The sequence below is a fragment of the Solanum stenotomum genome, chromosome 9 (assembly GCF_019186545.1).
Source record: "Solanum stenotomum isolate F172 chromosome 9, ASM1918654v1, whole genome shotgun sequence".
In the NCBI taxonomy this organism is placed as follows: domain Eukaryota; kingdom Viridiplantae; phylum Streptophyta; class Magnoliopsida; order Solanales; family Solanaceae; genus Solanum; species Solanum stenotomum.
In genome coordinates, this window is record NC_064290.1 from 11,237,688 (window position 1) to 11,251,130 (window position 13,443).

General features: G+C 38.3%; 1 protein-coding gene across 1 annotated transcript; it reads right to left on the reverse strand.

The window, feature by feature from the left end:
• Nucleotides 1-221: 221 nt before the first annotated feature.
• LOC125875803 (long chain acyl-CoA synthetase 8-like) lies at nucleotides 222-13,194 on the reverse strand. The gene is made up of 12 exons (XM_049556840.1): nucleotides 13,090-13,194; nucleotides 11,229-11,807; nucleotides 11,056-11,136; nucleotides 10,692-10,955; nucleotides 10,114-10,245; nucleotides 9,849-10,022; nucleotides 9,503-9,732; nucleotides 9,199-9,316; nucleotides 4,185-4,316; nucleotides 3,964-4,098; nucleotides 3,411-3,617; nucleotides 222-715 (listed from the first exon to the last, which is right to left on the reverse strand). The coding sequence occupies exons 2-12, from the start codon at nucleotides 11,769-11,771 to the stop codon at nucleotides 551-553; spliced, it is 2,181 nt and encodes a 726-aa protein (XP_049412797.1). The 5' UTR covers nucleotides 11,772-11,807; nucleotides 13,090-13,194; the 3' UTR covers nucleotides 222-550.
• Between the last annotated feature and the right edge of the window lie 249 nt (nucleotides 13,195-13,443).

Genomic DNA, 13,443 nt, shown 5'->3' on the forward strand with positions numbered 1-13,443 from the left:
TATGGTAATAAAAAGGAGGAACATATTGAATCTTTCCTACCTTGTTTGTTAGGGAAAACAGAATGATTTATGATATGAACAAGGAAAAGCAAGTGTAGACGCACATTCTGTGATCTATTTCTTTAACCGATACGCTTAACTTGTATATTAGAGAGGGAAAAAGAGTGAGTGAGAAGTTACTCATCAAAATGATTTTAGATGGTGCTACATTAAGAAATTAATAGAGAGAAAAAGCAAACAAGTAGCTTTATTTACCTCTGTCTGAGAAATGATTAACAAACCAAAGACACTGACTGTATACCTCCATATGTAAAGCTCAATAAAATAAATAACTGAAGCTGGCGATTTTGACTTTATGCAAGTAAAAAATCTATTATACCTCGCTGCTTAACAGGACAACCATATGGAAAGATGCATACAACTGCTTTAACATTGACGCAACGGCAAAAGGAGACGTGTAATTGCACTCCAACAGGACAACTTGAGATGTTTAACTGGCAACAGGCAGACAAATCTGCTAAATGAGTGTAACTCGGCAAGGAAGTATGATTCACTGATATAACTTTTGTAACTCATTCTTATATCGAGCCTTCAGAGGTTCCCGTTTCAATTTCAGAGCAGCAGTTACCAATCCAGACTCAGGAGTCCAAGACTCTGGTATTAGCTTGATCTTGGCAGGAAGCTCAAACTTGTCCAATCTTGCAGCTTTTGCTACCTGAAAATCAGTCATGTATATTACCAAAACTTTTCAACATTCTAGGAAAATAATATTGGCATGGACTTGGATATTTACATGCGAACAGAGGTAAACTAGTTGTCGGGAGAAAAATATGATTTCATTAATTGATCAGCAGAGGATGTTGAGATGAGGATGTTGAGATGGATGTGTGGACATACTAGGAGTGATAGGATAAGGAATGAAGTTATCCGGGAGAAGGTGGGAGTGGCCTCTGTGGTGGACAAGTTGAGGGAAGCGAGACTGAGATGGTTTGGTCATGTGAAGAGACGGGGCGCAGACGCCCCAGTGAGGAGGTGTGAGGGGCTGGTTGTAGAGGGTATGCGGAGGGGTAGAGGTAGGCCTAAGAAGTATTGGGGAGAGGTGATTAGACAGGACTTGGCTCAGCTTCACATTACCGAAGACATGACTCTAGATAGGAAGGAGTGGAGGTCTCGTATTAAGGTTGAAGGTTAGTAGGACTAGCGTGTTGTCTCTCCTTGCTAGGGTAGGCGTGTGTAGTAGTCCTAGTCTTGCACTTGCAGTTCTTGTATGTGATATCGATAGCCTTTTGTTGTTTATTGCGTTTCACTTCTCTCATTGATTATTGATGTCATTGTCTTTTTGTTGATTGTATATTATCTTTCGTATTTGATGGTATGTATTTACACTGTCTTCCTCGCCTTTTACTTGGATTTGATGTACCTGAGCTGAGGGTCTTCCGGAAACAGCCTCTCTACCTCGCACGAGGTAGTGGCAAGGTCTGCGTACACTCTACCCTCCCCAGACCCCACCTAGTGGGATTTCACTGGGTATGTTGTTGTTGTTGTTGTTGTTGATCAGCAGAGGAGGCTCCAATGAGGGGTTCTTAACAGTGACCTTAACCTCTTAAATAGTTTGTACCGCCTTGAATATTCTCTAGGAATAGGAAAGATAATTGTTCTTTGAACGAGTTGGAACTTCATCTCAACCAAACAAGGGTAAGAAAGTACAAGGGTGGGTGAGGGGATAGGACTGGGGAAAACGAGGTCATCAACCCAACACTAAAATGGAAAAATGAAAAAAAAACACAGAAAAATTAAACCACCTTCTAACTGATTTGTCCAGCAGCAGACCATCTAAGATATAAGCATATAACAAACACTAGAGTTTTATTCTAAAATTCTAACACTATCCAATTACTCCAGAAAGTCAAAGGGAAACAAAATCATGAAGAAAGCTGATAGGATGGATAACTGATCTATGCACAGAAATAAAAACAAACAAACAAAGACTAAAAGAAAATTCAGCTAAAAGGAAAAGAACAAAAATTAAAGGGTTAATGCATAACCAGCCCTTTAAATTTGCCCGAATATTCCATTTAGACACTCAAACTAATACAAGTTCTAATTGAACACCTCATTTCCTAGTAAAGTGTTTCAATTAGATAATTTTGGTTTAAATTTTGAAATTATGTTTGTGTGTCATTTACCTCAATAAGCCGTAAAACCCCAGACGTTTTCTACTGGAGGTTGATGCGTATAATTAAAGGAGATGACATATATTATGTGGTTAACTTAACTACCTAATTGACAAATGAAAGCACATATAAAAGTTTTTTCAAATTTTGAACCGGAAGTGTCTAATTGGGACACTTTATTAGGAGTTGAGGTGTTCAATTGAAACATAACTAGTTCAACTATCTAAATGGAATATCATGGAAACTTTACTTTAAGAGGCTGACAATGTATTAAGCCAAAATAAAACCTTTCAACAAAATTCAAGATTAATAAAGCAAATGTGGTGTTAATGGTTGTTAGCCAGGTCAAATTGGTGTGTGAAGTGATCATGTCACGAGATTGTGGTGGATAAAAGCAACTTTTAGAAGTTAATGGAACTGCATATGGAGTCGACCACAGTGTGTGGAGAGTTTTGCTGCCAATAAGTGCAGCGTTGTTTGTGTATGAGAGGAAGTCGTACAGCTAATAGGAATAGAGGTTTTCAGATGATGAGAACAGGCATCCAAACAGCTGCAACAAGACAGTCAAGGTCATTACTCGCCTACCCAGAAGAATAAAAAGAAAGTCAAGTAGCAAAGAAGAGCCTTGGGCTGGGGAAGGATATGAAACACTCCACCGGAAGGCAATTTATCATAGAGGGGAAGGCAAGATGGACAACTGTGACAGGCTCTTTGACTTTGGGGTTACTTGCTGCAAGATAGTATGTAAGTGAGAGGGAGTTAAAGGTCTGTTGGTATTTTTCTTTCAGTTAAAAATTCTATTCATTTTTTTCCTTTTCTATGTTCTTTCTATTGACTTTTGCTTATTTTCTTCCAGTTCTGCTATTCTTTTTAGCATTTACGCTCATTCGTAAAAAGGGCTGCCCTGTGCACAAAGCACCCTACGTCAAATTTTTTGGTCTTTTGTGTTTCCTTTTAAATTCAGCAATTGATTTACATTACTATTCACCCCCTTTTGTCATAGAGGGATTGGGGAAAGGCCTTCGATATTACACCAAAACTTGGAGGAGGAAATGTTTTCATGTTTATCTTTTAACTTTGCTCAATTATGTCATCATCTTCCTTTGCCCACAGTCAAGGTAGCATTCATTTATCCTTTGTACCACAACCTTTAGAATAAAGCAAGGCCACTAGTTTTGCCAAATTAATACATGAACATGATTATAAATTGATAACACTTGCTGAAAAGAAACAAACCTTTGAAAGTGATTGCTTGATCTCATTGACTGATTCTACTCTGTCACACAGTTCGGAAAAATCTTTGTGCTGGATGCCATTTTCTTGGGCCCATTTCTCAAGCACCGGGCGTGAAGGGACAACTAAAGCTACACAATAATTATGGAAGGGGTCTGCGTACACCATGATGCTCTCCACGTAATTGCTTGATAGAAGTGCTGCCTCAACCTGTGCATTGAGCATCAATTTACCAAGTTATTTCCCAAAGTCAAGCCTAAAGATGAAAAATAGATAGGAGAAAACAGGAAGAAAATAAAAAATCATATAAGAGCCCAACATAACAGAAAAAGAAAAGCCCCTGTAATATGATATAAAAAAAATTCATCACCACTTTGTAAGGGCTTCATGACCAAAAAAAAAAAGGAAGTGGGCAAAATTCTAAATCGAGGTGAATCTACAAGGAGTAGTTCATACTTTTTCTTAATTGGTTATACTAGCAATTGGTCAATCTACTAGGATTAGTTATACTGCTAGGTAAAACATCAGATTCCATGTAAGAAAGAAATTGTGATACCTTTCCAAGTGAGATATACTCCCCGTGCTGAAGCTTAACAATATCCTTCTTTCTATCAATAATTTCAATGCATCCATCAGGATGAAACCTTCCAATGTCACCAGTGTAGAACCAGCGCATGCCTGTCTCATCAACCTATCAGAGATGACAGCAGCATAAATTATTGTCAATATACAAAATTCCTCTTTTTGCAAGAGCTAAAGCTCATAAGACAGCACTACCTTATAAACCTCATTAGTTTTTTCCTCATTGTTGAAGTAACCAGCAGTTATGCTGCATCCACCAACCACTACTTCTCCCCGAGGCATAGGCTTATCAACTATTCTGTAACCTCCTTCTTCCCAAGTAATAAGCTGCATGGTTTAACACAGGGCTTTGAGTAAGAACCCGCATGCACTACCACAAAACCAGTAAGCTCAGGATTTAGCAAGTTAACCAGTGTCAGGCAAGAAAAGAAGGAAACGGGAACAGCCACTATCGTTTTCTCTTGTTGTACTGTTTAATTGAACCTAGCTGAAGTCTCCAGATAAGAAAATTAGCAGTCCGATTACATTTGAAATTTGGCAATTTTTTAAAAGAAAAACTCCAGAGGAACTCATGAAAATAATAACCGATCTCATAAACTGTAAGCCATCTGACAGATTCAAAGACGGTGAAAGGACAAAAACCCAACACCGGATCAAGTAGGCACTGAAGTATATGCCTTTTAACAGTCTAACAAGTCAAGATATTATTTGATTTTTGTATAACAACAATATGCCTGAATCCCAAATAAGTTGGGGTCGGCGCCTTTGTAGAACAGTAACCAAAAATATCAAAAGTAATGGTTGAGAAGTTAGGTTGATGGATTTTAAATCTAATTGAATCTTGAAATTTGTTAAAGTAGTATAAATAACATTATTAGTGAAATCCAATCAGTGGTTTTGGACATTTCAAAATAAGAAAAGTGTCATATAAATTAGGACAGGACAACAAATAGTAAATAGATAACTTTTTCAGTATCATATGAGTTAGTCATACATCTCAGGAAAGATGGCAGTATGCTGAAGGCACTGAAGGTAGCTGAGGAAAATGATCTGAAGGCAATGAAATTAATTCATTTCAAAACTTCCGATAAAGGGACTGGACAAGGCTTTTGGAGTCGTGGTTGAAAGGACGGCTCTTTGCAGAGTTGACATTTGGGACCACTAAAGTGGAAGATGTACGGTGGTGCATGCTGCCCTGGTGGAGAGATTTATAGAAACATGAATAATTTGGTGTATGAGAGGCTGCAACTGAAATGTCCTATTTAGTTTCTCTGATTTTCCTCTCTTGTCTTGCCTTTTCCTTGTTGGGATTTGTTGTTCCTCAGAGAAATCATAAGTTGTGAAAGAAGAGAATTTAAAAAGGAGGTTGATAATCAGAAATATCTTCCTGCACATCTCTGATCCATTAACTTCACTGCATGGATTATTTGCAGTTCCGTGTTTATAGTTTATCCTTTCCACAGACCACAGATAACTTCTAAATTTAGAATAAGTGGACATGTACGTTGCCCAAAACCTTGACAAAGATTGATGAAATTATCCTCACATTCTCATGGCATACAACAGAAGATGATTAATAAACAGAAATATTTTCCGGCACATCTATGATCCATTAACTTTACTGCATGGATTATTTGCAGTTACGTGTTTAATTTTTCTCCTTTCCACAGACCACAGATAACTTCTAGATTTAGAATTGAAGGACATGTACATTGCCCAAAACCTTGACAAAAATTGATGAGATTATCCTCACATTCTCATGGCATACAAAAGAAGATGGTATTTGTTAGAATAGAAATAAGTATTTCCTACTTAGAACAGAAATAGGAATAGGAATAGGAATAGGAATAGGAATAAGAATAGGAATCCTAGTTGGAAAAGGATTCCAATGTAGTGTCTATAAATAGGGTCTCAATGTAACTATTTAGATACACAATTCAATAATATTTTTCGTATATATTTCTCACATGGTATCAGAGCATTGGTGAGAACAAACAAGTCACCGTATGTCTATGTCAATTTCCAGTGACTGTTGGGTCTGATTTTGTTATTTTTTTTTCTTTCTAAGGGTGTTGTGCGAAAACCAACACCACCACGAGGCTCGGAAAGCCCCCGCAACCAAACCCCAGCCAAAACCACCGGAAAACACCACCCCACACGCCGATCGGAGGTGGTAGTTTCCGGCGAGATCTGTCTCACGGGCCGGCGCGTGAGGGCTTTTCTGATCATATTTTTTGAGATTTTTTTTGACAGTTGGGGTCGTCCAGCCATTCCGACCAGGCCCATACTGTTTTTAACCAGATCCGATCGCCGAAATTAGGGTTCCGGCTATTTCCGAGACAAATTTAGCATAATGTCTTTTGGGTGTGATGTTTTTGGTTCCAAAAATATGGGGATTGGAAGTTCTAGCCCTATAATCAGTTCAGAACTTTTATTGGGAAGTTCAAACTATTTATCTTGGGCTTCCTCGGTTGAGCTGTGGTGCAAGGGTCAAGGTGTCCAAGATCACTTAACGAACAAGGCTTATGAGGTAGATGTAAAGGCAAAGACTAGTGGGGAAGATGCAAAAGCCAAAGCACAATGGGAGAAAGTAGATGATCTCTTCTTCTATTCAGAATCAGGTTCCCCATTCCATACTGTTTCCTCAGTCACATCTCTATCCTATCCCTCCTCGTGTCTTTGGGAGCACATGCTTTGTTCATAACTTAGCCCCAGGAAAAGATAAATTAGCTCATCGTGTCCTCAAATGTGTCTTTCTTTATTACTCTCGAGTCCAAAAAGGGTATCGTTGTTATTCACATGATCTTCATCGATACCTTATGTCCGCTGATGTTACATTTTTTGAGTCTCAGCCTTACTATACATCTTCTGATCATCATGATGTCTCTATGGTCTTACCCATACCTCAGGTTTTACCTGTGCCAACCTTTGAGGAATCTACGGTTACTTCTACATCTCCAGTTGTAGTGCCACCACTACTAACTTATCATCGCCGTCCACGTCCAACCCTAGTCCCAGATGATTCATGTCATGCGCCAGACCCTGCTCCTACTGCGGACTTGCCTCCTCCTAGCCAACCGCTTGCACTTCAAAAAGGTATACGATCCACTCGAAATACTAACCCACATTATACCTTCTTAAGTTATCATCGTCTATCATCACCCCATTATGCATTTGTGTCGTCTTTGTCCTCTATTTCCATTCCTAAGACTACAGGTGAAGCACTTCCTCATTCTGGATGGAGGCAGGCTATGGTTGATGAGATGTCTGCTTTACATAAGAGTGGTACTTGGGAGCTTGTCTCCCTTCCTGCAGGTAAATCTACTGTTGGTTGTCGTTGGGTTTATGCAGTCAAAATTGGTCCAGACGATCAGGTTGATCGACTTAAGGCTCGCCTTGTTGCCAAAGGGTATACTCAGATATTTGGGCTAGATTATAGTGACACTTTCGCTCCTGTGGCTAAAATTGCATCTGTTCGTCTTTTCTATCTATGGCTGCCGTTCGTCATTGGCCTCTTCATCAGTTGGACATTAAGAATGCTTTTCTGCATGGTGATCTTGAGGAAGAAGTCTATATGGAGCAACCACCTGGTTTTGTTGCTCAGGGGGAGTCTAGTAGCCTTGTATGTCGATTGCGCAGGTCACTCTATGGTCTAAAACAGTCTCCTCGAGCTTGGTTTGGGAAGTTCAGCACAGTAATTCAGGAGTTTGGCATGACTCGTAGTGGAGCTGATCACTCTGTGTTTTATCGGCATTCTGCACCAAGTCGATGTATCTATTTGGTTGTTTACGTTGATGATATTGTTATCACCGGTAATGATCAAGATGGTATCACCGATTTGAAGCAACATCTCTTTAAGCACTTCCAAACCAAAGACCTTGGCAGATTGAAGTATTTTCTAGGTATTGAGGTTGCTCAGTCTAGATCAGGTATTGTTATTTCTCAACGCAAGTATGCCTTAGACATTCTTGAGGAGACAGGAATGATGGGATGTAGACCTGTTGACACTCCTATGGATCCGAATGTTAAACTCCTTCCAGGACAGGGGGAGCCACTTAGTAATCCTGAAAGGTATAGACGACTTGTTGGAAAGTTGAATTATCTCACAGTGACTAGACCTGACATCTCTTTTCCTGTGAGTGTTGTAAGTCAGTTTATGACTTCCCCTTGTGATAGTCATTGGGAAGCAGTTGTTCGTATTCTACGATATATAAAGTCAGCTCCCGGTAAAGGACTACTCTTTGAGGATCAAGGCCATGAGCATATCATTGGATATACAGACGCTGATTGGGCAGGATCACCCTCTGACAGACGTTCGACATCCGGATATTGTGTTTTAGTAGGAGGTAATTTGGTGTCGTGGAAGAGTAAGAAACAGAATGTGGTTGCTCGATCTAGTGCAGAATCAGAATATCGAGCAATGGCGACAGCAACTTGTGAGCTAGTTTGGATCAAACAGTTGCTGGGAGAACTAAAATTTGGCAAAGTTGATCAGATGGAACTTGTGTGTGATAATCAAGCGGCTCTTCATATCGCATCAAATCCAGTGTTTCATGAAAGGACTAAGCACATTGAGATTGACTGTCACTTTGTCAGAGAAAAGATACTCTCGGGAGATATTGTTACGAAATTTGTGAAGTCAAATGATCAGCTTGCAGATATCTTCACCAAGTCCCTCACATGTCCTCGTATTAATTACATCTGTAACAAGCTAGGTACATATGATTTGTATGCACCATCTTGAGGGGGAGTGTTAGAATAGAAATAAGTATTTCCTACTTAGAATAGAAATAGGAATAGGAATAGGAATAGGAATAAGAATAGGAATCCTAGTTGGAAAAGGATTCCAATGTAGTGTCTATAAATAGGGTCTCAATGTAACTATTTAGATACACAATTCAATAATATTTTTCGTATATATTTCTCACAGTATTAGCAGAGTAAAAGTACAGCTTCTACAAAAACCTGGGGAAATCATAGGATTGTCAAAAATATAAAGGGAAGGAAAAGGTAGAAACTGACAGACAAAGTTAATGTGAAATATTCAGCTTTTGTAAAGACTTCCCAAGTTTATATCTATTCAGAACAACTTGCTAATATAGTTTCATAAATAAATTATCGCAGTTGATGCTCTCAAATAAACTCTATATCCAAACCAGCCTATCCATTTCTCAAATGTTATCATTTTGTTACCACAAAGTGGCCATACCTTTATGTAGCAACAAGGAAGAGGTGGACCAACACGCCCGACAGAAGGATCATCCCACTCAGAAAAAGCAGCTCCAGCAAATGTCTCTGTCAAACCATACCCTTGACCAATTGGAGCTCTACAGCAAGTTGTCACAAAAATATTTACATCAAATATTGTATTTGTCAAATTTGAAGCTTAACCACAGGCAGGCCATACTAGGAGCAGATATTGAGAAAAAAAAAAAGAAACCAAATTTATCTTTGCAAGCAAGAGGACATAAACAGATTGGATATAGACCATCAACAGGAGTGAGAAGAATTACCCCATACAAATGTTGATAAATCTTTGAGTATCCCCTGATAGAGGAGCACCACCGCAAAGCATGAAACGGATATCTCCTCCAAGCACAGCCCTCACCTTTTTGAATATAATGATATCCCACAATTGTTTCTCTAGACCCCAAGCTCCAAACCAGCTACCTTCCATAGCAGCCAATCGACGGTTAAAGGCAATGTGGAAAAGTTTCTTGGCAGAACCTGCCTTTTCCTCAACCTAGCGTCACGAAAAATATAAACAACAGTTAGTCCCATTGAATCTTTTGGAATCTTGTTCTCAAACTAAGTATGCTCTTCTCATTGGGATCTTAAAACTGAAATGTCAGTGGAAACCTTCTTCATAACACCATCCCGAACACGATCTAGAATGGCTGGAACTGCTGCCATTAAAGTAGGTTTTAAAACTGTAGCATCTCCCTTGGTCCCCTTCATGACTTTGTTAGATGTGTCTGTCAATGTGAGGGCTGAGCCATAACCAATACAAGCACCTGCAGTCAGCATTACAGTCTGCAAAACCACAATCACTTAGAACTACAATAATCATTTGCTAGGTAAAATACGAATGAAACAAATAAAAGATACTCTCCTAAGTTGTTACCTCAGCAGCCAACTCAAAAACGTGAGCTAAAGGAAGGTAAGCCAAATAGACATCACTGGTTCCAAGTTTTGGAATCACAGTCATAACAGCAGCTGCAGTGGCTACAATGTTGCCATGAGTTATCATAACACCCTATAGAACATAGACAAAAGAAATTAATTAAGAGTTAGAGCAGTACTCTTATGCCAATAGATATATAGGATAAAATACACAATTATTCAGTTGGTTTAAACCAAAAGTTAAAAAGACAACAAGCATCAGTGAAGGGATACACTGTGTGTTTAAGTGGCACTATGCAAAAGCTGAAATACTCATTTTTCTTTCTTTTTTTATCTTGGAATGACATCTCACCCTGGATAACTTTTTTGAATTTACAAATTATCAGTGCTCTGATAACCAAAGCTTAATGCATTCGACAATCCCAAGTGGCATCAGCTTCAGGTAGCATAACCCTTAATAACCAACAAGTGTGGGCCACTTGGGAAGCCATAGTCTATATGAGAATTACAATGGTTATATTTTTATATTGGATTCCAGTACATCAAGAGAAATCGATCAATAGAAAGTAGGGTTCAAACCTTAGGCAAGCCTGTACTGCCACTTGTATACATGATCACAGCAATATCTTCTTTGATAGGCAATCTTGCCTGAATAGGACTATTTCTACCCAGCTTTTCAACTTCTGAGAAAGACGACACCCTCCAGCTGTCAATATTTGTGGAATCTGTTGCCGTCTCGTCATCCTCGAAATAGATGACATTCTTGATGGTTTTCAGGCTCGAACTAACAGAAGCCACTTTTTTCAGTTGCTTGGCATCACATATTAATGTAGATACTTGAGTCTGTCAATGGTCATGAGTGAATTAATTCATTGCATCATATGACATCTCAAATAGCAAAGAAAAAATGCATACATAAGAGTAAATAATAAAACTGGCTCACCTCATTGAGTGAATATATAAGTGCATCATCACCCAAAGAAGCATAAATGGTAACAACAGTAATATTCTGCCGGAAGCATCCCTGAATACAATAATTTCATCATGCTAACTGTTGTATCTCACAATAATTAGTAACACAGAATAAGGAACTGTTTTAGTATACAGCATGAATACCTGAAAGGCAATGAGCCACTCCGCACGAGATTCTGCAAAGATAGCAGCACGGGTGTCCACATCATGACCCAAACTAATAAGACCAGAGGCAAAGTTGCAAGCGCGATCAAATACTTGTCCATAAGACTCCCACTGATACTCCCCCAAGTGAAGTTTCTCAAACTTCCTTCCATCACTTGCAGTAACAAAGTCCCTGCTAACTAGCTTTCTAGCTCCAAGACAGCGATAAGAGGAATGTTTTTTACATGATTGCTCAAATAGAGCTGCTACAGTTGTAGCCCCTTCCCAGGGAACTTCAACTAATCTGGCTGATTTAGCATTGCACATTGCAAGACCTGGCTCACCGCCAACTTGAACCGGAACACCTCTCTGTTTTGCCTTCTTCTTCCCCATAAGTAATATGGAGAGGAATATTGGTATAATAATGGCAATAAAAAATGCACCAGCAATCCCAGATGACCCATAATTTTTGGAAATATAATCATAGCTGGCCAGTCTCTTCAGTGTACTCATATATGGATTACTTCCCTCGGAATCTTCCATCTTATATATCGCACAATTTTATATTTCGGCAATGACCTATTAAAAAGAACAAGCAGATACCTAACGTATTATACATAGATCAGTAACATTGACTTTAATCTGAATACAACGGTACATCATAGGATATGTTAACAAGGCATCCAGCCAACAAAAGAGCCAAATGGCCTGCCCCTGGACCTAAGCTCAAAAATGGAATTTATATGACATCCTTTACCCTAAAGTATACATCAAAGGAATGACCAAAGACTTGAGCCCATAGATGCTAGAAAAAAGTCACATATTATAGAATCAGCAGGAGTACTAGAAATGCAAAAATGTAGATTCACAAATTCAGGGAACCCCCAAAATATTGGCCCAAAACTTAGTGTCACTACACAGAATCCTCACCCTCTAACTCATTAATCTTAACCCTCTGGATGTCATTAGCTACAACTCATGTACATGCTACACTTTTCAGTTTCTAGGAAACAACAAAGACAGATTTGAAGATGAGAAGTCCAAACACCATTGCCTGAATTCAACCACCCAGTACACTAAATAGTCCCTCAAACTTCTGCACTATCCCTGAATATTTCACCATTGAGAATCCCAAAAATACTACGTACTCAAACGAAAAATAAATCACAGGGGAGTATTGAAATTTTCTCAACTCTAACCCGGTAACAAGAAGAAGAAGTACCCAAACATGGTAGCATTATGTACATAAAATATGAAGATTTTTTTTACTTTAATAGATCGTATAACAGTCCAATACAAAAAACTGTTTAATACTGTACTCCATAAGCATGACTAGCCGAATCTCTAGACCATCTACAACTTAAATCCACTCAAAAAAAAAAAAGGAACAAGGAACATATCATTACTAATGAAAATAAACATCTCAAAAGTTCCAGGTAGACATCAATTCACTAAAATGAGCATAATCACTAAATTGCAAAGCTCAAAATCAGCATATTAGAAAACAAATAAACATACGTTAATACAACTTAAATCAAATACCTCAGAAATCGTCTAATACTCCATAAGCATGATAGTGTAAAAAAAATCTCTGCACAGTCCGTGCATACAACTTAAATCCAATCACAAATATACATAAAAAAACAAAGCACAGGGAACAGATTATTACTTGTGAAAATAAGCAGCTTAAAAGTTGCAGGCGCAGAAATAAATTCACAAAAACGATCATAATCACCAAATTGTAGAGCTCAAAATCAGTATATTATTAGAAAACGAAATACACATACGTGCGATCTAGATCAAAGCTATCAATTCATCGTTGCAGATACTGAAATTGAAATTGACGCAGAGATTACCTTACCTTAAGAGAAGGTTATCGATGAAGAAGGTTCACTATCCCGTTCTCTAATGGTGCTGGGAAAGTTTACGAGCAACTTTACAGAAGAAAATACAAAATTCAGCATTTCGTAGAGGTTGAATTTTTTATATATACTATAGATTGAAACTTGGAAGCAATTGTTTTCAGTATTTGCTGTATAAGGCTCATAAGTTTTCTCTAGTTACAAATTCAACCCCATAACAATAAATATTCCTCAATCATGTTGGATATACTATTTATTTTCTTAGACTCTGTATTAAGTTAAATTAGATCAGTTTTTTTAAAAACGGAAAGGGTATTTATTTGTGACGAAATGCATGTATCATATTAGAAAAT

What these genes read in the sequence shown, in the direction of transcription:
- LOC125875803 (XM_049556840.1), bottom strand. Translation starts at nt 11,771, where the DNA reads ATGGAAGATTCCGAGGGAAGTAATCCATATATGAGTACACTGAAGAGA. An exon ending in AGTGGCTCATTGCCTTTCAG is followed by an intron (nt 11,137 to 11,228) that starts GTATTCATGCTG and finishes TATTGTATTCAG; the next exon opens with GGATGCTTCCGGCAGAATAT. An exon ending in GCAGTACAGGCTTGCCTAAG is followed by an intron (nt 10,246 to 10,691) that starts GTTTGAACCCTA and finishes TATGTTCTATAG; the next exon opens with GGTGTTATGATAACTCATGG.